The sequence below is a fragment of the Xiphophorus hellerii genome, chromosome 8 (assembly GCF_003331165.1).
Source record: "Xiphophorus hellerii strain 12219 chromosome 8, Xiphophorus_hellerii-4.1, whole genome shotgun sequence".
Taxonomy (NCBI): Eukaryota; Metazoa; Chordata; class Actinopteri; order Cyprinodontiformes; family Poeciliidae; genus Xiphophorus; species Xiphophorus hellerii.
In genome coordinates, this window is record NC_045679.1 from 11,701,423 (window position 1) to 11,726,613 (window position 25,191).

At 37.5% G+C, this 25,191-nt stretch overlaps 1 protein-coding gene across 5 annotated transcripts; it reads right to left on the bottom strand.

Annotated features, from left to right (window-relative positions):
* Positions 1 to 1,168: 1,168 nt before the first annotated feature.
* ulk1b (unc-51 like autophagy activating kinase 1) lies at positions 1,169 to 23,366 on the bottom strand. Of its 5 annotated transcripts, none has more exons than XM_032569690.1 (27): positions 22,714 to 23,366; positions 21,870 to 21,962; positions 21,134 to 21,175; positions 17,886 to 17,918; positions 17,104 to 17,140; positions 16,135 to 16,308; positions 14,781 to 14,854; positions 14,557 to 14,658; positions 12,546 to 12,604; positions 12,094 to 12,176; positions 11,811 to 11,861; positions 11,513 to 11,604; positions 11,183 to 11,348; positions 11,005 to 11,056; positions 10,772 to 10,858; positions 9,144 to 9,287; positions 8,871 to 9,016; positions 8,300 to 8,559; positions 8,005 to 8,210; positions 7,544 to 7,662; positions 7,083 to 7,202; positions 6,511 to 6,695; positions 6,125 to 6,309; positions 5,368 to 5,486; positions 5,109 to 5,266; positions 4,482 to 4,617; positions 1,169 to 4,359 (listed from the first exon to the last, which is right to left on the bottom strand). In XM_032569690.1, the coding sequence occupies exons 1-27, from the start codon at positions 22,801 to 22,803 to the stop codon at positions 4,304 to 4,306; spliced, it is 3,069 nt and encodes a 1,022-aa protein (XP_032425581.1). In that variant the 5' UTR covers positions 22,804 to 23,366; the 3' UTR covers positions 1,169 to 4,303. The 5 variants fall into 5 exon arrangements, with proteins under 5 accessions (XP_032425581.1, XP_032425582.1, XP_032425580.1 ...); XM_032569691.1 differs by having other exon boundaries at positions 8,005 to 8,183; positions 11,005 to 11,059; XM_032569689.1 differs by having other exon boundaries at positions 11,005 to 11,059.
* Positions 23,367 to 25,191: the final 1,825 nt, after the last annotated feature.

The window sequence follows — 25,191 nt, forward strand, 5'->3', positions numbered from 1 at the left end:
TATATGTGATTAGGATACATTCTAAGAAAAAAAATGTCTAGAAAAACCACCTTTATTCTCCCTTTTGAGAAATTCAATTTCTGCATGAAGCTTCTCGAGAGTTTCCGTTTGTTGTTGTTGCAGATATTGGACGTTCTTCTGGAGGGATATGATTCGGGGATCCACGGTGCTCAATTTGTCCGTCTGTGGCGCTTTTCCTCTGACAATCAGAGAAAGAGCAGGTACCGGGTATCCCGGTGGGCGACGTCGTGGAGTATTTACTTTCCTGTTGAATTCAAATCTGGTCCTGAATGTCGATTGATATATCGGTGGGAGGTCATTACCGTCCATATTTTTTCCTTTTTAAGCAGCATTCAATGGAACTAGGTGGCGTCTTTTCTACACGGTTTAGCTGGCAGCTCTTTTCCACATCCTGTTAAAGTTCAGCTTAACCCACATTGTTGTATTACAACAACCAATTAGACAGCACAGAAGCAGAAAACGGCTTAGTGAGCCTCCCGGGTTTCTTTGGCTCTTATTTGACTTGCGTTGCACTCAAACTGCAAGTGCAAAGAGAAAAACAACGTTGTCATGACGACCCGAAGCAAGCTGCAGAAATGGCTCGCCTTCTTCTTTGGGGAAAGTTTGGGGTTGTATTCCTCCCCCTTGTGGTGGCTGAAGAATATAGCAGCTTCACACAAGCAACAAAGAGTTCATGTATTTTCTACACGATTAAAAAGTAACAGTTGGATTCCTAATTGTTCTCGTTTACAAGCAGGGTTGGGTGATATAATATATTTTTTTAAATCTATATTACTATATTATAGTTTTTTATTTTTATCATTAATTTCAACTAAAAAGTGAAACTCTATAGGTTCACAAAACAGAGTGGTGCATTTTTAAAAGCCTTTTCAAATTAGCTTGAGAATTATGTTATACAGCAAATGAAAACCAAAAATTAAGTTACTATTAAATTTGAGTTATACACATTCACAAAAAAATAAAACTTTGAAAGAGAGAAGCCAGCTTATTGAAAAGTAGGTTTATGTACTGCTTGGTAAATGTACTCAACAGCCAGCCAGGGCTCCTTTTGCATGAATTACATCAGCTTGTGGTTTTGATGTTAAGACAAGGAAATAAACCAGCTCTAATAGCATTTTCCTTTCAACTAAAACAAAAACACAACATCCTGAAGAAATGTCCTTTCACTTTAATCATGACGAAGCTCCCCAAACAGTAAAGATTACATTACCAGCAGGGGTACAGAAGATAGTGCGTCTATTATGGATATGAAAACATTAAAACTGTTTTTGCAACAGCAAGAGAGAGAATGTGGAAGATCAAGCAAAAAAGCTCAATAGTCTTTGGGAATGTTCGGGTGGCCCATCATCTCCCCAGAGTTGAATATACAATAACTTAATTCACGACATATAAAAGGCAACACAGAATTAGTCAAGGGAAAAACATAAAATGGAAACATCCTGGTATGTTAGAAATATGTAAAAGAAACAAATTGAAATAAAATTGACATGATGGCTATGATCAAAGGGCATTGTTTTCACTAATCAGAATAAAGATTGTATGGAACAGTAAAAAAGTGACACATGCATCAGTTGTTTCTGTCATCTGATTCCTTGAAGGTCAGCACAGCAAGTGTAGTGACAAAGCATCTGCGGAGGAATTAATTCATTAATATTAGGAATGTATACTTAGAGACAAAGACATCACTTAGGACACAACATGAAAGGCAACAAAGTAAACACAGAAAATGTCTGTTCAGATAAATTATCTCTCCAGTTTGTCCTGCCGATTGCAAAACTAAAAAGGCGTCTTAGTACAGCCTCTTGAGCCAAAATCGCACGCAAACATTATATAAAATATGGACTCAATTTCTGCCTTGAGCAGCAGAGGGAATGACATCTTGAGTAAAATAAGGTAGTGGTGGGTTTCGATGTCAATTACATCTGAGTAACATGTTCTGCTTCTCACAAGAGCAGATCTATGTAGCAAGTTCTGCGCTTAACGTGTCCCTCTGATGTTACCTTGTTAAATATCAGGCTTACCAGTTCACACTTGCATGCAAACAGCCCATAAAAAAACAACTAATGTAGGATTTAAACCTAACCTAAATCAGTCAATCAAATTTAGAAGAGTAAAAAAAAAAAAAAAAATTTTGGGGAACATCTGAAACAGCCACTATTAAAATTAATCAAGCAAGCAGAAAACGGCATAAAGCCTTAAAAAATCCAAACCAAACAATAACTATTAAAATAAAGCACAAAACAAGAACTGCAACATTTTTTTCAGTGTGAATTTTTTTTCTTTCCTCTTCTAGAAAACTAGCTTATACAACTTCCTTCTCAACACTCTTTAACATTAAAAACATACACAATTTATGACGGTAAATGCAAAAGCAACTAAAACAACACTAAAATGAATAAGCAGAAGTCTCTAAATGAGCACGGCTACACAAACTGCACACTTTTAGCATACTCCTCTATCTATACAGTACGTCAACAGTGCAAAAACATTCAGCCCTTAAGATCAGCTTAAATGTTGACCTCCCCCCTTCAACATTCAGCCTGATTTTAATGCTGCTTCTTTCCTGACAGCCCTACATTCATGTTTGACTAGACTCGCTGAACACCCACAAGATTGAGAGATAAAATGCAAAAAATCCCCGTGAAAAAGTCTGGAAATTATTTGCAGAAAATACCAGCAATGAGTGTGAAAGCCTACGAGTGTCGGATGAACATAGGTGCAGCTCCAGAAATTTGAATGTTACTAAAAAGTCATTTCAGTAAATTAATTTGGATAAACTCATTTTTTCTACACATTCATACAATGTGATATTGTTCAAGCACTTATCTTAGTTAAGATAAACTTATTTATTCTGCTCATACAGATGGAGTGTGAGCAAAATAAGCAGATTTTTAAAGATAAAGCTAGCTGCTCACAGCGTAGAAGGAAGAAATTGTCATGGTCCATTTTTAATGACTGTGTTATTGGTTAGCAAGCAAAATCCCCTGACCTAAACTACATAGAGAACGTGTGGAGTAATGCCAAGAGGAAGATGAGACACACAAGAGTCAATGACGCAAAACAGATAAAGGCTGATATTGAAGCAAACGTTGTTCAGCACACAGTCATTGGCATCCTCCACACGGTGAAGAAATCACAAAAAACTGTTTTCTCAGAGTGCTGTAACCAAAGTTAGGTGGAAGGACAAAATTTGGCAAAACGGTTACAGCAACCTTTAAAAGAATGTAAAACGCTGTAAGCAATGATCATCAAAATGAACAGAAATTAATAACTTTAATTTTTTTAATTGGATTGCTGAAATAAATGAACTTTTCAATGTTGTTCTAATTTATCAAGATGCACCTGTACAGCCCAGTTTATTGCAACATTTTTGCTAACCTGATTGTGATGACTAATGTAGATGGATCAGATTCTGCCCCGTCTGTATATAAATCTATAGAACTGGGTGTTTTGAGCATTAACCTGACCTGTTTTCTCTACGATTATTGCAAGTCACAATTTTCATGAACAGAATTAAAATACTTCCCTCACAACCTCAGTGTGAAAATTCTTACTCATTCATGTTTTTTTTAATCAAAACAGCAGAGGCCGACACTGAATCTACTTCAAGTCTTTCGAAAGTAATTTGGTTGTGGTTTTGTAATAGTGCTTGTACATACTTCTGCTGATTAAATTTCACTATGCTTTATAAATGTGTACTTTCTGTCAAGAAGCATTAAAGAATCAGAGAAGATACAGAACAAATATGGGAGGAAATTAGAAATATAAGCCAAAAACACATTATGGGAATATTTAGACACAGGGAGTCTCTATCAGAACATTTCACCAGCTGTGTAGCTTCTACTGCATTAATCTTCTCATCCCACTGCATCTAGAATGAATCCTAAAAAGCTGTTTTCTTATGCTAGATAAGCACAACATGAAGGAATGTGACTACTTGGCAAAAACTGCTCCTTCTTATTATACCAACAGTAACTAGGTGCAAATCTTTTTCTTGGCATTTCCATCTTCAGCAGCAGAGTCCTCCTTATGTCCATTACTGGTCCACCCTCCAGAGTAGAGATGTTTCTGTCACAGTCCAACCCTGAAAACTGAAAGATCTTCCATGTGCGAAACCCTCCAGTGTCTGAGTAAACTTTGTGGTTTTCTTGCGAAAACGAAAGCTTTTCTATGTGAAACCATAAAATGTGGGTGGAGATTTGGTTAGTTCCGAGTGCAAATGGAGGGTTTGCACTCTGACACATAACTAGTGTCAGAGTTATGTGTCTGTGTTTGTCTCAAGTCAAACACAGAGACCCGACTGGAGAGCTGTGAGGCGACGTTCAATGCACTCCTTGCCTGCAGAAACAGGGTCAAAGAAAGACAGAGAATATTTAGTGCAGCGTAAACAGAAACAAGTTTTTTTTCCCCCCAAGAACAACAAATACTACAAGTGTTGAGCAGCTGAAAGAGATTCGTACATTTGCTAACAATAAGGATGTCATCGTGTTCAGTGAGGAGCAGAGACAGGCCCTCCATTAGCAGGAGAGCTTTGTGGTAACGCAGGATTGACGCTTCCCCCTGGTGGAACATCTCATCCAGCGCAGCAGCCTGAACCTAACATCACAACGGGAACATTAATGGTCTGTTCCATTAAATTAAAAATAGTGAAAACATTTTTTTTAATTTTTTTACAAATAAATGACTGAGAAGTGTAGTGGGTTTTTGTTATCCTAATTTATACTTGTAGAACTACTTTTGGCTGAAGGTTTTTCACCAGTTTTGCACATTTAAAAACTGACATTTACAAAATAACTCAAAATCTGTCCGATCCAATGGAGAGAGTTTGTAAACACAAACTTTCAAGTCTTGCCTCAGACTTTTAATCTATTTTACTCTCAACTCTAATCAGCTTTCTCATCGCTGCTGCACCACTACATTTCTCAATAGAAATGGTGTGTGGTTACATCATGTTGCCACATACAGCGTTTTACATGTCATGGTTTAATATAGGCTGCAATTGTTGGAGATTAGTTTGGCTTCCTGTCAAAGCTGTAACATAAAGTGCCATGTGAAACGGTTTTTCTCTACTTTTTTTTTTAGCCTACCATCTGCACTGTGTGGCTAAAGAGCAGACGCTCAGCTGTGATAGAGCTGATTTGGTCCATTAGACGATGCTTCCTGGAGAAGAAATGCTCCAGATGAGTGCTGAGAGAGCGGCAAGATGCCACACTGGACTTGTACAGCTCATTCAGCCGCCTCACTACTGCGAATACAGAGATTGGAAGAAAAGAGGTTTCTGCTTTTGGGTGGTTCACAAAGGAAAAGAGATCTTATAGAATTTTTGTGACATGAAGAGCCTCCTACTTTGTTTGACAGTAGAGGAGGGGTAGAGTTTTCCCTGTTTAACTTGCTCCATGGCCGTGTGTAAGGCAGTAGACAACAGTTCTGCGGTTTTAAGGTAGAGCACCAACTGTTCTGCATGACTGAGGAGACAAACACAAAAACACATCACATAGCACTTTAGCTCACTCGACTAAGTATTTAAATGAATTCTAGGCACCTACGGGTCAATTTCCTTTCTAGGAAATATAAAAAAAAATTTTATTGCTTAACATTTCAATCATGATTTGATTTTTCTGACTTTTTTCCCTTTTTATAATACACAATATCCCCAAAACTGTACAAGTATAAAATGGCAAAGAAGCTAAATATCTGCTTCTCAGTGAAGTAATCAAATAAACTCACTGCCAGATTATAATAACTAAATATCTGACACCCATTTCAGACAAAAAAATGAAACATTATGTTTTTAAATGTTAAATCTTATCATTTAAAAAGACTGTTATGCAGTCTTAAAGTGAAAAACACAATCAAAGCTTCATGCTAGTCATCTACAGTACTTAATCGTTTCTAGATAAGTAATTACAGAAAATATATAGTTGTTTTTTCTTTTCCAGAATGTCACTGTTCTTTTGTTACTATAACCACACCAGAGACATAAGCAAAAATAAACTAAGTAGCTGTTTTAACACACATTGTTTATGTCTAGGGGTTTTGGGTGGTTTTATTTGTCTAAATGGAGCAAAACTGAATCATCAACAAACAGTGCCATTGACCTTACCTCCACTCTCGGCTCAGTGAGCTTATCTGATCTGCCACTAGGCTCTGCTGCTGAAGGACAGCGGGGTGAGAGCCGTCTCCCTGTCCCCCCACTGTGACTGCCCCGCGAGTGCTAGCCACCTCCATCAGACAGAGGACAAACTCCAAAGTGAAACGCAGGCACTGCACAGTGTCTGTGTGCTCTTGCTGAACTCCGACAAAAGCAAAATAAGGGCAATAATTTAGAGACAATTTATATCATGTGACAACAGAGTGTGATGTTACAGAATCTACTTTGCTAGTAAAAAAATATTGATTCCTCATTTTATAGGTAAATGAATCCTAAAATAAGCTCCAGTCCTAAAAATGTCTACAGTCTCACTAGTTTGTGGGAAACTAGTTCTTCACCTCCATCAGCGTCTCCTCAGGCAGCTCAGGGGCCTCAAAGGTCACAGCGCCTCCCATGTTAGCGGTGATAGGATCAGTGAAACTGTAGCGAGGGCTGGGCGGGGCCTCAAAGCCTTCGGGAAAGGTGCCTGTTTGGGGGTAGCGACTGGTCAACGAGCCTGCAGGACTGCCTGAACTGAAGGAGCCTGCATGAGTCAGAAAAAAGGAAAACATTTTCCTTCAATTCATCTACTGTGAAATTAACAAAAAATTTTATTTTAAGCAATTACAATGGATAAGCCTTCTGAGGAAATTGCTGTTGATTACTAAACCATATATCAGTTTTAAATAGGGTTGTTTTCATATTATATCTATCCAGATATGTGAAATTAGATCTTAGCCTTAAGAACAAAGAATGTTTCACCTCTAGATTTTTTTTTTATTTGAATATTGTAATCTCAAAAAAGAAAGAACATTTCTCATTGTATATTCTCATGTTGTAAAATATTAACACATTGTAAAAAATGTAATGTGTTGTAAAAAAAACACATTATCTTCTGTGTCAACTTATTCAGACATTTTTATAGTGTTACCTGAACATTTCCTGTGTCTGGAGGTCTGAGGTGGGGTACTGCCACTTGGTGGAGAGCCAACAGTGAAAACCACCTGTGCAGGGCTGCAAGAACCAGGTGCAAAGCCACCACCAGGAGGAGCTAATGAGCAGAAAAACATTGGCTTTATTTATTTTGTTTTATTCACATTAGAGAAAAAACAAATATACAAGAATCAGTTAGGAAAAAAACAATGGCAGTGTTGATAAAACGGTTCCCTCATGGTTTTACTGGCATTCTTCTGAACTAAACGTTCAAACTCATGGCTTCAAAATAGAGAAAGAAATCTGATGATGTCTGGAACCATTTAATTCTAAGCTTTTAAAATGCTGAAAATTCTGATGTTGAATTCATCCTGAACTGTCATATGCTTAGCAAAAAGAAGAAGAAAAAAATATATAAAATCAACATTTTAATCCATCCTCTGTAAGAAACATGCAGACCTGTTATGTCTATGGCTTTTTCTGAGGCCAGGTTCTCCGTGCTGCCTCGTTCTCCTGCATGTCCTGCTCCAAACGCAGCCATTAGCAGCATGTCAGACAGACGGCCGGCACTCTGTGACCTGAAGCAAGCAGATGAGAGACAGCTTTGCTTTCATAAACCTGTCCACTTCCCATCAATTCTCTTCATCTGTTTACTTTATGTTTGTCCATATCCATCTACTCTGAAAAGGTTAAACACTACTCTGACCTTTTTCCATTTAGATCAAGAAAAAAAAAAATCACTTCAACTGCAGTTTTACAAATGATAATTAATTTCGAACTAGAACTAATAAGTTAGAAGCAGTTAATAGATAACGATGGATGTCCTATTCATAACTAATTTCATACTTATAGAAAAGATTCCTGTGTCTAAACAACTCATTTGTGATTGAAAAGATAAACAGTGAATGAATGAACCTGACCTTCCAAAGCTCCTGCCATCATCGTTCACTCTGTGGACGCAGTAGGCTGGGTGGGTGGACGGCGCCAGCGCTTGTTGTCCCAGGTCTCTGAGCTCTCCTGGGGCAGTTCTGCTGCCAGGCGAACCAACAACCAAACCCTTCTGAGTCAGGAACGTCACGATGTTTGGAGAACTTGGCGGCTTTGGGAATTCAAAAGGAGGGATAGCCTGAGAAGGCGGACAAGTAAGGAAACATTAAATTTTTTTTTTTTTTTTCTTGTGCATGTGGAGTAAATTCATGGAGACAGTCGTCTCACCCTGGACGGGGATCCCAGGATGGTCGGGAGAGGGTTACGCTGCATCAGCTCACTGAGTCTGGGGGAAGAGTGGAGCGGCCGGATGGTCATCAGCCCGGTTGGAGGGACAGCGACAGGGTCTGAATGCTGCTTCTTGATTTTCTGTCTGCTGCTGCCAGTCGCGCAATCCAACAGACAGGGGGCACTGTGGAGCCGTGTGCCGAGCCCTGGTGCCTGTGGCTGCTGCTGAGACGTCTGCCTCGACTCAACGTGCTGCGGGCCTGGAGAGCGAAAAGTAACTTTGACCCTCTAGTATGGTGCAATGTTTGGAATTGTTTTTATTTATGTAGATTTAAAATTATGTTAAAACAAAAAAGCAAAAAAATAGGGGAAATTCAATCTACAGATTTATCAATTCAAATAATTCCTTATCTGCATGTCAGAATACAACAAAAGGTTAAAAGGAAACCCCAAGAGCAAACTGTTTTTAATCATTCATAAAAACCTTAAATGTATCTAAAAGAGAAATGTTTGAAATCTACACATTAAGTGAAAAAAAGGGTTTTATATAACATGCAGCTTCCTTAAGTACCTTGAGGAGAAATCTGGAATGTTCTGGTCCCTCCCAGTGAAAGCCTACGGGAGGAGGGGACCGCTCCCTGCCATGGGGCCAAAGGTCCTGCTCTAGCATGGCCCACCAGGCTTCCACTGCTGCCGCGATGCACCGCTGTCGACAACCTGGTGTGTCAACAAAAAAAGCAGTATATTACTCAAGTTTAGCTGAGAAACTAAAAAAATACTTCAGCGTTAGTTTCAGAATTTCATATGTGCAATTGTTTGGTTGTGTGCTGGTTTGGATACAGACCGTGGTGAGCCATCCTGCTTGGTAGATTGAAGGTTCAGCTCCATGCGATGGTAGTTCTGGACCTGAGTGGGAACTGGGATAGGCAATGAGTGAACATGGTTTCCACAGCTACCACAGTAATTACTGCCAGGGAACTCGGTGGGCCTGGAAACAGCAGAGAGAAGGGCAGAACATGAGGAGGGGATGTTCAGAGCACAAACAGCAAGAGGTTATGTAGACAGTTATGTTTTCATGAAAGTTTTTTGGGAAAGCCCAGCATCATCTTGAAGATGTGGCATTCTGTTTATATATGGTCAAAGCTTTCAGAGGTTATTACTGGGTTTAAAACCAAAACTCTTGAAATCCCTATAAAAAGTAATTGCCAGGCTAAAGCCAAGTAACAAAGCAGGGAATATTGTCTTTCAGCTAAAGGCAAGTTAGTGGCCAGCTTCCTAGAGACGTAAAATGGAAGACATCACCTCAAGTTGTGGGAAATGTTTTTCTCTGTTTGAGAAGGATTGAATTACTGGCCTGTTGTAAACAAACCAAACAGCTGTGAAGATTTCTGAAGACGAGATTGGGCTGAAACTGTCCAATCTTAACACCTGCAGGATTAAGGTAAACTTTAATGAAACAATTTTAACATCTTTAGTTTAGTTGCTGAATGAAAGTAAATTACAATGTTGAACAGTTTAAAGATTTCAACATGGACTGTAAGGATAAGCTTATGTTTTAGGACTGGCATCTGCTTCACCTTCAGAAAAAGAAAAAAACAATATTTAAGTTAATTTGAAAATGAGAGGTTTCAGCTTTTAAAGGAGGAAAAAGACAGGATGTGGGTGGAAAAAAAAGAAAAAGTCATGGGTTTTCCAAACTGCAGAGAGAAAGAAATAAAGCGATGAAACGGTTATGTTTCAAGTCTTATGCAAAGGCTTCGTTTGGTACTTTTAATATCTGCAGTTTATTTGAATAGTAAAAGAAAGTGAGATCGGATGCCAAAACTTCTGATGACAGGGATTTTTTAATGACTAGATTTATTTTCTGTTCCATCACAACAAAGGATTCTTCAAACTCTGAAAAGAAAGAGTGGAAATTGATCCAGAAACTGATCTTTAAAAATCTGTTTCTGTACGTTTATGGGCTCAAGACATGAAGTAGGAATTTTTAGGGACTAGCTGAAAATGAATTTAAAAAAATGCTACTCCCATTGGAGTAGCATTTTTCAAGGCACTTTTTCCAATTGAAAAAGTGCCTTGAAAAGGTTTTTACTTCTGTTGAACTTTTCTTATGTCACCTTACAACTACTGATTCCAATGTATTTTATTGGATGTTATCAGACAGACCAACACAAAGTAGTGTAGAACTGTAAATTGGAAGGAAAATAACAGGTGGTTTTGAATAGCTTTATGCCTTTTAGGGTATGTCTCAACCAGCGTTGCAAAACGTTCTTTGCAAAACAGCTCAAACTCGGTCAGATGGGATGGTGAGTGTCTGTGAAAAGCAATTTTCAAGTCTTGCCAAAATTTGTAAATATGTCTGGACTTTGACTGGGTCATTCTAACACATTTTCAGTTTAAAATTGAATTATCATTTTGTGCTTAACTTTAATTTTACAGCTAAATCTCAACATTTTAACTCAGTACTTCTACCTGACAGGACTTGGAGAGCCACTGTAAGAAGGAGAGTGCGGTGGTGTTTTCGCTTGGTTACACAGACCAGCTGAAGCCAAAAGAGAGCTAAAAAAGGTCAAACAAAAAAAGATGGAAGAGAAAATCAGACTAGAAAGAACTGTACTTCCTTTGGTATTTTTTTAAATAACTGTAAATGTTCTGGGATGAAAAAACATTTATTTTCCATGATAAATAAAGTCAGTGCTTCTCACCCGCTGTTCATCAAACTGTCCTGCAGCACTTTACTCTCACAAGTCAGTTCACCTGCTGGGAAAGTCAATCATATGAAAATAACACACAACAATGGAAAAAAAAGCTTTTCTAATAATTACAACAATATATTTAATAACTTTTACGGTTTCATCTGATGTTATTTATACGTATCCTCACTTGTAAAATGAGCAGGCACCATGACAAAATCATCTGTATCGCAAGAGGAGGAGTTCTTGCTGCTGCCGCCTGCTCCAGACGAGTCCTTCAGGAGAAAACCTGCAGCCTCTTGCGTTGGAGAGGCCAGAACTTTGGCACGCAGATGCTGAGTCTCAGCTAAAGACTGCTGCAGAAGGACGCAGACACAAAAGAACCAGAAGAAGAGTATGAGCTTAAAGTATAAAACACATACCATTTAGAAATGGTTGAAAAGGCACAGACATGTACAGACTCATAAATTACATGCAAATAAACAGAAGCAGAGGAATAAGAGAAAAAGTGAGTACGAACCGGTGGTGAGGCAAGGTGAGAAGTGGAGGAGCTGCTACAAGAGCTGGCTGATGCCGAACTGGGCAAACAGGTCATGGTCACTGTAGGGATGGCTGTGATGCAATGCAAAACAATTGTTGAAATAGTTCATGAGTCACATGAATAAAAGAAAAAACTCTACTTTGGTTGTGAGCAGCAATCATATTCACTTTTTATCTAACATTTGGTCTAAAAGAAATGTGAACTTTTCCTCTTAGAATTCAGGAAAACATGCCAGATCACACCCAAGTAAGTAAGAGTAATATTTACTTTTACTTACACTTTTTAATGGATGAGCTGGCATCCAAGAAAGGGTGGGTAAAAAACTCATCTGCCAACCAAAGAGAAGAAAATAAAGAATAAGTACTGAACAATGCTGAAAAAGCTGAGCAGAATTCAAATTAATAAACAGAAATAGTTGAGAGAGTGTTTACACTTGTTTCATCAAGTTTTGTGATTATTTTCATATATATGAAAGAGTTTTATCGGACTCTTTTTATGACAGTGTGACATCTGTCAGAAACAGCATTTTGAAAGGGTTAAAACTGCTAACTGTCACCGACCAAAGTCCATACGATCCTTGTGGTTGCGTTGCAGCAGACCGAGCAGCAGGTTCCTCAGATGGCTAGAAGTCTCTCTGGGGATGCTGCAAAAAATAAAACATTAAAATCTAAAGAGGATTTTTCTAATAGCCTTGTTTGCTCTCAATGTTCTACCTTAACTAATCACGTTCATTAACAAAGAAATCTCAAAAGCTATAACTTAAATTATTTCTAACATATGAACATGGCTGTCAGTCTAAGCTTTTAGGAGACACAGTAAACATTTGGCATGTCTGACCTACTTGTTTTGTAACATTTCAGTTTGCAATCCAAGTCTAAATTCAAGCAAAAGTAAGGCAGCCAATGAAAAACAATTATTAGCAACAAACCAAGGGACTTTTATTATTCCTCTTAACCACAAAACACTGTTGTGCTAACATTTTATTGTTCAGTTTAAAAACTGCAGTTCTTACTTGGGACTCAGATTCTTGTTTTTCTCATAGAACAGCCGGAGGTCCTGGGGACTGCTGGCCTAAAGGCGATGATGCAAAATATGCAAATATCAATGGCATGTTGACACATAGCTATTGTATAGCACAAGGGAAATTTACGACTCATCCTTCCTTTGTGTTTCTAACACAGCACACTCAGATATGAAAAGAACAAACATGTTTCATGTTTACTTGCTGCTGGGCCAGTTTAGATGAGAAAGATCAAGCACATACACTTTTATGGAAAATATGCTAATTTATTCAGAATATGTATTCATAACATGTAATAAAACTGTAACTAAATCTTGGTTATAAAGTTTTCTCATTCCTTGTACATGACCAGTAAACCAGTATTACTTTTGATTCAGTATATACAGTGCTAGACCTAAATAAAGGTCACACACCAATATTTCATGGAACGCTTTTAGCTTTGACTATGTTCACTGTAGAACTGTTTCGATATGCTTCAGCAATGTCACAAGATCTATTTCAGTCTAGTGTTGCATTAATTTTTTATCAAAATCTTGCATTGGTGATGGGAGAGTCCAACCACTGTGCAAAACTGTCTCTAGAACATCCCAAAGACATTCAATTGGGTTAAGGTCTGAACTCTATGTGTGAAAAATGATGTGTCATGCTCCCTGAACTCCTCTTTCACAAGTTGAGACAGATTAATCCTGGCATTGCCATCTTGGAATATGGCCGTGCCATCAGGGGAGGAAAAATCCATTGATGGAATAACCTGGTCATGCAGTGTTTTCAGCTGACCTCATTCTTTGGGTACATAATGTTGCAGAACCTAGGAGACTCTAGGGATGATAGATGCATCACTTCATCTGCCTCTCTTCCCACCCTGATGCGCTCATCACTCTGTCAGAGGGTAAATCTGGACTCATAAGACCACATAACCTTGCTCCAGAGTCCAATCTTTGTACTCCACCACACATTGAAGTCTTTTTTCTCCAGATAGCCTCTCTGATTAGTGGTATTAATATGGCTACTCAGCTGCTCAGTCCCAATCCCTTACGTTTCCTTCACGTTGTGCATGTGGAAATGCTCTTGCTTTCACTATTAAACATTGCCCTGCGTTCTGTTGTTGCCAAATATCACGGTCATTTAGGATTTTTCTACGACCACATTTCTTCGTCAAAGACGATGGTTGCCCTCTATCCTTCCAGTTTTTAATGATGCATTGGACAGTTCTCAACCCAAGGTTAGTAAGTAGTAGCAATATTCTTATATGTTTTCTCTGCTTGATGGCAATAATTTGACCCTTCCTGAACAGGCTAAGATCAATCTTTTCCACAATCACGGGATGTGTCCCACATGGCTGTTTAAGAAATGAGAAGATACTCATTCTGTCAGCTGAGGAAAATACTTGTTATTGAATGACAGAAGACATTTGTCCATGCAGTAATTATCCAGTAGGAAATGTATTACATATTATTAGTGTAACTTGTGCAGTGTAACTTGTGACCTTTAGTCCTGTCTTGTTTTTAGTATTTAATAGCAGAAATGCAGCTGGGATAATACATATTTTTTTGTTCCCAATTTTGTTGATGTTTGTCAGATGCACAGAAAAAAATATCAGAACAAATAACAATAACAGTCTATTATCTTATCTAGTAAATAATCTCTTATGGACTGGAAGGACTGGATAGTCAAGTTTGTATTTCCTTCTTGTTAAGCTTAGAAGAATGATGCATAATGGCTTCCTCCACAGGGAGGTGGAGGTGCAATACTCCACACCACAGGCTGTGCTGTTCTGTCCTACTCTTGCAAGATAACATTTAAGCACTTTGAGAAGCTTTTAAGATTGCAATTAATGCAGTAAGAAATGTAGGACATTCTCCATTGAACAATCATATTGATCTGAATAATACAGAATTCAAAGCAGTTTGTATCATTATATCATTGGCACAAGCACACCTTAAACTTGAAGGTTTTCTGTCTGTCATGACATTCTTCACTAACATATAAAGTGTGTTTTTACCTGAAAAGGAGCTTTACCAGTCAGACACTGAAATACGATGGTTCCTATACTCCACAAGTCAGCCTTGGCATCATAGTTCTGGGACATAATAACTTCAGGAGCCTGTTAAGGAAATAAAAAGTCAGATTTAACAATATGTAATTCTGCTCACATGATTACTTGTAGGTGAGTGCAATCAATACAAATAAGTCAAAGGAAGACTCATTCATTGATGCTGACATTACCATGTACATGGGAGAGCCACAAAGTGTAGCTGCCATCATGTTGTTCTGAAGGTATCTGGCAAAGCCAAAGTCCGCTACAAAAAGACGGGAAAAAGATGAGAGGAAGGACAAGTGAACATCCGATGCACAAAAAAGAAGAACTTTGACAAATTATGTACATAACTAAAGAGATGCAAGTACAGATATGCAGAACTTTATAAAAATGTCAGCATAAATAATGTTGCATTTCTTCCTAATTATTAGATCATTCTTAAGATGATTTATGGTGATATATATCAGAAATAGAGCACTGAAAATACACACCACAGTGATTTTATCACCGACAAAATGAGCACACAGGTGACCTTCAGCGACCCAAAAAGCATGAAAGTGGTTCAGGTTATCACCGGAAATGTTCAATTCTAAATTTCCCAGTTGCACTGACTTTCATCAGATACAGAATGAGACAAAATTAAAGCTGGGGGGAATTTGCTACCAACAATTTTTATTCTAATCTTACAGGAACACACAATGGATTTCCCAGGGTTGTAAAAGGTAAGAGCAGATCATGGAATTTTCAAACTGTGTCTGTTTCAGGTGAGATACTGCGAAACATGCTATGTAGTCATTTAAATGATTAGAAGTGTAAATGGTGACTGGGAAATGACTTTTATAACTATATAAAATGTACTACGGATAATACCAATATACTGTTTGGCAAAAAGACTAGTTTTTAGAAAGACAATGTCTTTCCCTACAGAAAATTGTGAAAAACTCTTCCTTTACAATGAGGAAGTGTGTGTAATCCATATTAAGAACAGAAAAAGTAAACAAAAGTATGAACACAATAAATAAATAAATTTTAAACGGAACTGGACCTCAATATAAAAATAATAAATCTAAAACGTTATTATCAGGCATGTTTTTTCACCATTCTTACTTTCTAATAAATGTATTCCCTCTCATACGGCACTCCATAAAATGTATTTGGTTCAACCCCAACTTGTTTTTATTCTCGCATGTAACCAAGTTTGTTGTGAAAACAAATTACCCATCTAGTGGGGATGAAGGACAAATCTTGATAATAATATTTGACATACTCCGACACAGATAGGAGATAAAGGAAGAAAAAAGTCATAACATTTCCAGTAAACCACATTTAGACAGACATTTCTGACATTTCCCATCAGTTAAAAACTGTTTTAATAGCAAAGAGGCTTTCACAACAGTAATAGATCTTGTCACAGACCTCTTTCCCTCTATCTTGGTTATTTATTTATCGGGTTTTAATGCAATTCATTTTTAGGATATGCTCTAAACAGCCAAAATGAAAACAGAGAGCCAACAATGAGGTAACTCATTATAACAAACCTACCAATCTTGATGCAGGTGTTGTTGGAGTGAGACTTTCGGCCCGGTGGGTAGGAGAGCAGAATGTTCTGGGGTTTGAGGTCCCGATGGATTATTCCTTTGGTCTGCAGGACTTTCATGGCCCCTGCAATTTGTTGCAGGAAAACCCGAATAGTGTCCTCACTCAGTGTGCCTTTGGCTGCAGAGACCAAATGGAAAACAAAAACTGTTTGCTGATGTAAATAGTTGCTTTCTGTTTTCTCATAAGAAGCTACCAATCTCTAATGTCAGACAGTTTCATTGTAATGCATTATGTAAAACAGATCCCTGCTTTTAAGAACTAAAGAGTGATGAAAATCTTAAAGCTAAAAAGCTAAAAAAAAAAAAAAAGAGAGAGAGAGTGGGTACTATTTTGCTGAATCTTTAAAAAATTATTCTCCCTGTAAAACTCAAGCTGTCACTGAAGCAGAGCAGAACTTTAGTGTTTTAAGGAACTGTTGCACCTCCTTTTCCTCCTATAATGTAAAATCTGCTTTCTTTAGCTAAGACCATTAAGAGAGCTTCTCCCAGCTCATGTGACGAGCAGGGACTTAAGCATGCATTAGGTTGCATTAACTTTCAGCCGGGTAATAAACTCCTCCTTCAATCAACAATATTTCAAATGTATCATGTTTTGCCTGTTGTCTTGCGAATGTTCTTGTTTTTCATAAGGTTTTTTCTATATTATTTACATGCAATAGCTATAATATCAGGAAAAACCACAAAATGATCGATGGATTGATATTTTCCCATATTCTATACTTATCTTGACCTGGAAAATACCTCAGTCTAATTCCATATACTTTTCCTGACAGCAGAGAAACAAAATTGGTATTTTAGTGATATGACCTATTCACTTTTCATGAAAGATGCAGTCATTTCCACTAATGAAACACTAATTTCCATTTAAATACTTTGGCTGCTAATCGAACAGTATATCAGTTTTTATACTTACAGTGTAAGTAGTCAGCAAGATCTCCGCCATTGCAATACTGAGATCAAAAAGAAAAAGGATTGTTGAAAAATATCTTAAAACTATGACTTCGTCAAGATTTCAGAGAGAGGCTAATGGAGTGGAGACAACAGAAGGGATTCTCCATCTATGTGATCACACATTCACACCTGATACTAAAATAAATTTAATGAGGTGTGGCAAGTGAGGCTCTAATTATACTTTTCTTCACTAAGAAAGAAAAATAGAAATTAAGTATTTAAAATAATCTGCAACGAGAATATAAAAAAGCACCCATAATTAATTTTTAACTGGACTAGAACATGTGGAGCACCAGAAAGTTTACAAATTACTAAACTGAGCGATGGCGGACTTAGCATAAAAAGCGCTCAAGTTTGAGCTTCATTTGAGAAGGCTTCGTTGGAAAGATGATGCGTGTTATTTCACCACAAATCATAGCTAAGAAAATAAATCTACAAAACATATAATAATTAAAAAAAAAAAAAAAAAAAAAAAAAATAATAATAATAATAATAATAATAACATCTAAAAACATTCCATTGATGAGCTAAACATTTTTGCCATTTATGGTGATCATAAATCTGCATCCTGTCACTGTTTATAAAGTTAAGTCGCACGAGGCTGCAGCAAAAGCAACAGATCATTTTTGGACTGGAAACCATTTAAACCCCGCTGCGGGGTCAGCTAATAATAGCTCCTCCCCTGAGATTATTGAGACAATACAGTTCTAAGCAAACAAAGCAACGTGTGGTAGCAAAGCTTACCTCCATTACCAGGTACACTGAGCTGGCAGTTTCCTAAAGAGGGAACAGATAAGAGCAGTACACAAACACATTTCAGTCAAACAGTAACGAGAAAACAGCTTGCAAGAGAACAAACTGAACTAATGTCTACAGAGGATAATACAAAGCTTATGATAACCATGAAATCTTTGCTAAGTTAATCTTTGGTAGAAGCTGAATCAACTCTTTTCACAATTTTATAAAACAATAAATTATGCAAAAAAACTGTGAAAATAAGAGGTTTGTTGGCCTTGGAGCAATTTAACCCTAGTCTAGTCCTAGTTAAGTATTTTAATGATATTAGATAATCATTAGCATATGTATTAAAATTTATTTAAGCAATTTTTTAGCATATTGGTATTTTTCTATTTTAGTTTAAAGATTATACCTGTGTCTTTTACACACAATACTCTGATGGGCAGTCAAAAGTTATAAGGGACTTACCAATTTTAATCAGTAAATTATGTAATCAAATCCAGTTAATTATTAGGGAAATCCAATTTATAGTCTGTCACAATCTTTTTGAAACAGTTTGGAGGAAAATATGAACAACAACAAAAAAAAACATAATTCAGCTAACTTCAAAACACCCTCTTATCACATAGCAACAGATGACAGCCATCTCTCACTCTGACCCCGATTCAGTATCTGTTTGAATGCAGCGGTCAAAGGCCAGACTCTTCTCTGTAGTTCAGCTGAGTCAGGGCTTCTAACGCTGGCTGCTTATGGCTTCACTGAGAAAAAGGACAGCAAACAGGTTCTGGCAGAGAGCCGGCAGAGAGCTAGAGGTCAGAGGCTTTCTCAAAGAACTGAGGCAGAACATCTCTGGTGTATAAAATGTTTGCCCTTGTTGCTAACGGTTTCATAAAAAAGGGAGATAACATTCAGCATAATGTCAAACAATTTTGTCACTTTGCAGAGTTTTCAATGAATATTTTCTTGTCTGGAAGAAAATCCCATAACAGGACCAAATTGCGATCAAACAACTAACACAACTGACATTTTTCAGTTTAACTACATCCACTCCATTTACTAGTGTTTTCTCATTGTGGAGACTATTTTACTCCTTTGCAGTTCTGATTATTACAGTTTAACACCGAAAGGCAAACAAACTTAAAATTAGCTGGTTGATTTAGTTGGGCTATCTGCTGAGGTAACTAGTCTTCAGTTAGTTTCTTAAAAGATTCGGCGCTGATAGTTTGTCCACCGTAATTTTCAAACATCATTACCCTGAAAAGAGTGACTGTGGCACTCCTTTAGACCTAATCCATTCGTCCCAGTCCCCTTTACCGCCCGCCCAACTGTGAAGCCTGTGTGAAGTTACTTCTACCATCTTTAAAAGCCCACTTGGATTTTCAAGGCACTTTATCTATTAGGAACCACAAGAACACAAAACAACATTAATATTAAGATAAGAAATTATTTTGCTTTGTGCTTCTTGTCCTTCGGGTAAACAGTATACAAATCTGCTCAATATTGCCCCGTAAGACACTGTAGGAAAAACTGTAAATCTAAGTAGAGCACTGTAATTCAACCGACCTAGAAATAGTTTAAAAAGGGACTGTGAGATCTAACCTGCTTGACCACATCTAACCAGATGTGGAAATGCATGTCAAAGCCTTAAACTTCCAACCAATAGTTGGCAATGTTTTTATGCAACAGCAAAAAAATCCTTTTTTTTTCTTGCAAGCAAAGGAAACATGACGTATTTCGAAGAAATTACATTTGAAATTATTTAAGATTTTGACCTGGCTTTCATCTTTCTTTGCAGGACAGTCTAAAAAGCAGATTCAATATGAAAGCCAGAATTTTGCTGGAGTGCAGTGCTTCGTTTGGTGTCACTTTCTTTGTGACCTTCCGAGATGTGGATCAATGGACAGATTAATCCCCAGCTAAGAACATCAACAGAAACCTGTAATCTTAGAGGCCTGGCTTGGACTGTCCTATGAAGAAACAGAGCTCCTGTCGCTCTCAGCCACCCACTGTCAGTGAGAAGTGCAGCCCAGTTGTGCTTGGCACAAATGTGACAACTTTTTTAAAGAGATTTTTTATTTTACCAGGCTACTGATGATGACCTAACAAAGCAGTTGTATACTTCACAACAACAACACCAGGCTACAGTTTCATCAACAGTACTGTAGCTCAGTTCATTTGAACCAGTCATGCAAAAGCCAGCAGGTGCTGCACTATCTATAGAAAAATAGAGTTTAGAGAACAAAAGAGGTGGAACCAACAACTGCCAATAAAGCAATTAAACATCCAAAATCAGAAATCACATGCACAGCATGGTACACTTTTGAATTATTTGCAAATTAAGAATTTAAAAAATGCAACTCTTAAATATCTGAACTCATTTAAGAGATTAAATATATATATATATATATATAAAAAACACAGCAATGCTTCTAAACTAAAAAGAGTCTTCCATCAAACAGTGAACTGTTGTCTCATTAGCATAGCTTAGGCTAAAATGTTGTAAAACAGCATTGTGTTTTTCACCCAGCTGGTAGAGTGTTAATTATGGACTAAAAAACAAAAGGAACACCTGCTGAGATCAGATAACATTTTGTGAGGAGACGTGAGGGACATGATATAACAGCGATCCAGGAGGTGTTGCAGCAGGCCGCTTTGGATTGGTAACTAGGCTACAAGCAACAGCATCAATGTCACTAAGGACTCAGGTTTGTCCCCCAACAACTCAGCAGCAAGTTAACAGATCAATATGTATAGCTACCCGATGTCTGAATGTAAATACTGCAGAGAATGCCAAAGCATATGATTTATGGGTCAAATTTGCACTACAGATCCCAGAGAACGTCTTAACAATGAAGACTGACAGGAACGGGTTATGTGACTGCATGCAAAATGTAAACACAGGAAGCGATGACTGTGCTCAGAGGGACACAAAGTCAGGGTGTAAGCTGACACTAAGATCTGTTTTCTACTGAAGAATGCGAATGAGGGTCAGACAGATTATAGCCAATACTTTTTGCAGCAAAGAAATGAAGAAAATCCTCTTTTACAGAGTAAAAATGCAAATAAACATACGCAGTAAAAGAGAGAAGGGGGGAAAGGCAAACATTAAACATATATGCAAGAATCTATCTTCATTTTCCAATTACAGACCAATGGAAATGCTACAAGAAAGAATGTGATGTTTTGGTATTTCTAACTAAATAGAAATAGCAAACTGTATTTGGCACTGTAGCCCTAATTAAATACACACATACCTGAAAGTCCAGTAATGCAACAATGTTCTCATGTTTCAGTTCCTGTAGAAATGTCAGAAAATAAATATTGGCTTTAGGTTGTAGCCTTGACTATTCACAGAAATACAGTGTCATAAAGTATGACATTTTTGTCATATTGCAACAACCAACTTTAAAGTAGTTCATTGGGATTTTATGTAACAGATCAAACACATAAATTGGGTATAACTGTAAAATGGAAATAAATTGATGAATACTTTGCCAAATTTAGGACATATGTCTCTATCAGCTTTGCACATGCCAGACATTTTTACCCGCATTTGTTCTTTCCAAATTAGCTAAGCCTTGTGAGATTAGACAAACAGTGTCTGTGATCAAGTCTTGCCACAGAGTCCTTGAATTTCGGTCTGGACATTGACTGGACCAATCTAATACACAGACTATGCTTTAACACGTTCCACTGTAGCCCTGGCAATACATTTACGCTCATTCTCCTAGAAGGCTTTCCTCCAGGTTTGCTCTGTATTTAGAACTATTCATCTTCTCCCTTCAACTCTGAGCAGTTTCCCCATCAATGCCGAAGAAAATAATCCCCACAGAATGATGCTACCACCACCATGTTGCAAAATATGGAAATATGCTGATAATTTATTGCAAATATCATGTCCATTTATGCAATTGTGGATTGTTGATCAATTTGGTATTGCTATGTTTCCACATGTATTTTCTTGCAGCAATCCCAATAACTCTGGCTCACCTTCAATATTTTGATCTCCTTCCCCAGCAGCGTCTGAGATTTGGCCAAGTTCTTCTTGTTTATGCATTTTACTGCCACCTCCCAGTCGAGTTTCTAGAAGGAAATATATTTCACAGAAGATCACCTTCTGGTGGAGGGAACAAACAGTGCAAAGTTTTCTGCTATTCTCAAGAAATTTTGTAGATTTTTCTGTATTTTCATTCGATATATCCTGCAAACTAAATTTGCCAACATTATGCATTTAACTTAAGTTACATAGAAATGAAATATTTAAAAGTAAAACACTAAATGCGTTTAGACATATCCAGCGTTTGCACATAGGAACATGACATTTAACATGCATTACTTGGTTTAGCTACATTATGTTATTTCATTTAGCCATTTATATTATTGAAATAAACTGGTTAAGTAAATGAAGCCATAATAATTAATATGCATTTGTGTTACGTGTTTCAACATGTCTATCACTGGCCTTAGTATAGAGCTTTCATAGGAAACAATACGAGTCTACTGGCCTATATTTGAATTTGCAAAGTCGACGTGCAACATCTGCACATTTCTATGCCGACAAAAACAGAAAAAGCTACAAAGCAATCATATATGCCTTTTTAAAACATTTTTGCAAGAATTGCGAAGATTATTTAAGCGTTTTATGTGATAGCTTGGTGGTTTTCAGGGAATATCCTGTCTTTTAGGCCAGGCCTCTTAAGGCCGTACAATAATAACAAACGTCCTAAATGACCAGAAAATGAGAATAATCCCTCAACAATGCATCAAAAGCATTTGGAAATCCTATGTTGGTCATTCATAATTGTTACATCGTAAGTGTAGAAAGGAAAATCACCTCTTGGTGTCTGCCTTTGAAAACGACAGCAAATGCGCCATGTCCTATCAGGTCCTTCCGACTGAACTCAAATTTCCCCACCGTCTCCATATCGAAAGTCCGAATTTCTCCAACTAAGACCTGGACCAATAACCAGGGGGCCTCAGGTCACCCTTCTCGTTGGATAGTCTTTTCTCCTCAGTCAAGCGGGGGCTGCTGCAGGGACGTTCACCCCCTCTTTCGCTTGCCATGGACTGGCTTCCTACCAGCAAATTGTCCTCTTCTCTCATGTTCGCACGGTTCCCTGTTGGAGTTGAACTCCTAGCAGAGCTGTACGTTTATTCCCATCACTGGCAAAGCTACTAACACGAAGTTAGCTAACTTGACAAACTGGAAGCCGACGACTGTAGCCCTTTTACAGCTGTCTTTGACGTGCCACCTTAAGAAGCAGCTTGCTGCGTTTTGTTTATATACAGGAGGTCCAGACTTCTGTCGCCTGAGACTGCCACCCGGCGAAACGACGACAAACTGAGCTTACAAGTTGACAACATTTAATGTCCAGTGAGTGCGATAAAAAAAAAATCCTCGCAATACGTTGCAAAATAGCAGCTGACTTCGCTGAAAGTCACAGCATCGACGCTCACAACAAAGCAGATTCTGCTTTCGATGGCAAATGCGCATGCGCATCTCAATTACAGCTGTAGCTTTGACGTCACTCGTTTTTCCTTCTCAGCAGCCATAAAGCGAAAACGACAGGTCGAAGTGTACGATAAAACCCACTTAGGAAAGTTGTTATTACAACACAGACGTTTCAGATAAAATAGTTTAAGTCAAAACACGCTAAATTTCTTGAATTTATAAGAAAGTAAACAACGCAGAAATAAGGATACATTAGACATAATACAATGCCATCATTACGTTGATTTCGTTTCTGTAACTAATAAGCTCTTAAACTCGCACATTACGCACATGTCTGTCCATTTTTATGATTTTGACTTTCATCTAATAAAAAATATTACAATTAAACCAAGATATCAGGATGAAAACTATAATCATAATTTGGTTGGTACAACTTTGGTAGGTAAATTTTCCTGAGGAATCAAGGTTCCTCATTCACCATTTTGAATATTGAAATGTAAACAACATGACAATATCCAGCTCTCAAAAAACTTAAAAAAGAAGCCAGGTTTGATTTTTCAGAAAATAATGTGTTTTGTTGTAAATTGTTCATTTCAACACCAGAACAGATAGACTAGCTACCTGATGAAGATGCGTGTTGAAGTTGGTAAGAGAGTGTATTTACATAAAGTAAAACAACAGGCTTAAAAGCTTGTGAGGGGGAGGCCATCATTCTACAGTAAAAGCAACATAAACATCCAGATTACAAGTTTGAAAAGTACACAGGGACAGAGGCCTTCATTTTTGAGACAGGCCCGTGGTCTGAGTAAACTAAATTGAAGTGTTGGCTCATAATGACCGTCATTAGATGTAAAAGAAAAAGGCAGAAGCAAGTCTGAGACTGTCTTTCCAACTGTGAAGTATGGTGGCAGCTTTATGTTGTGGGGGAGTTTTGTGCAGGAGGCATTGGTGCACTTAGCAAAATAGATTACATCACTGGAAAGCACTTCATCTGCAAATATTGAAATAACATCTCAAGACTTAAAATAGAGCTACTGTCTGAATGGGCAATCACTCTAAGCAAATCTGTGAAGTTGAGTCATTGACAAACAACCACTGCTAGAGCACTTATGTGAGGAAACATAAAAAATGAAGAGAAACTAATAATTATACACTGAGCCAATAGTTGAGGCTACTGTTACTTGGGTGTTGAAAGATTTTGGGGGAAAAAATGCACAGAAGAAAGAAAACCTAACCAAGTATACGCTGGGTGAAAACCATAATGTAGGAACTGGTATAACTCACAGTTCTTGACTCAAGCTATATGCAATACCGAATTAGTCTACAGCAACATCATTTTTACATATTTAACTCATTTCTATCATTACATGTGTTTTGGACTTGTAAGTATCGCAACCTTACAGAATCTCTGGTATGTTTTTATATTACTCTATTTACTGCACCTTTAGATGCTAAGAAAACATACTGCTGAAAGGAAAAAGTTGGTCTTACCCTCGCTGCACCATATTTATGCACAATAACAAATTATACACAACAATGCATTCAATATCAATATGCAGGAGTCAGCTGATGAATATTTACAAAAGGTTCCGTATAACCACCAGAAGAGGGCAGTGATGTAATGTAAACCAGTTCAGTTCAACATTTTTACTGTTGAGTGAATTAGTCTGGGAAAATCCCAGAAATGGTGAACATTTAAATTCAATTAGAAGCTTCCTTGCTACTTTTTCTGTTTGTTTGTTTATTAGTTTTCCTATATAAATCATAACAATATAAATAATAACAATATAAAATAATAGGCAACATAAACAAAGAAAATGTAAGAATAAACTTTGAAAAACAACTACACTATTGAATTTA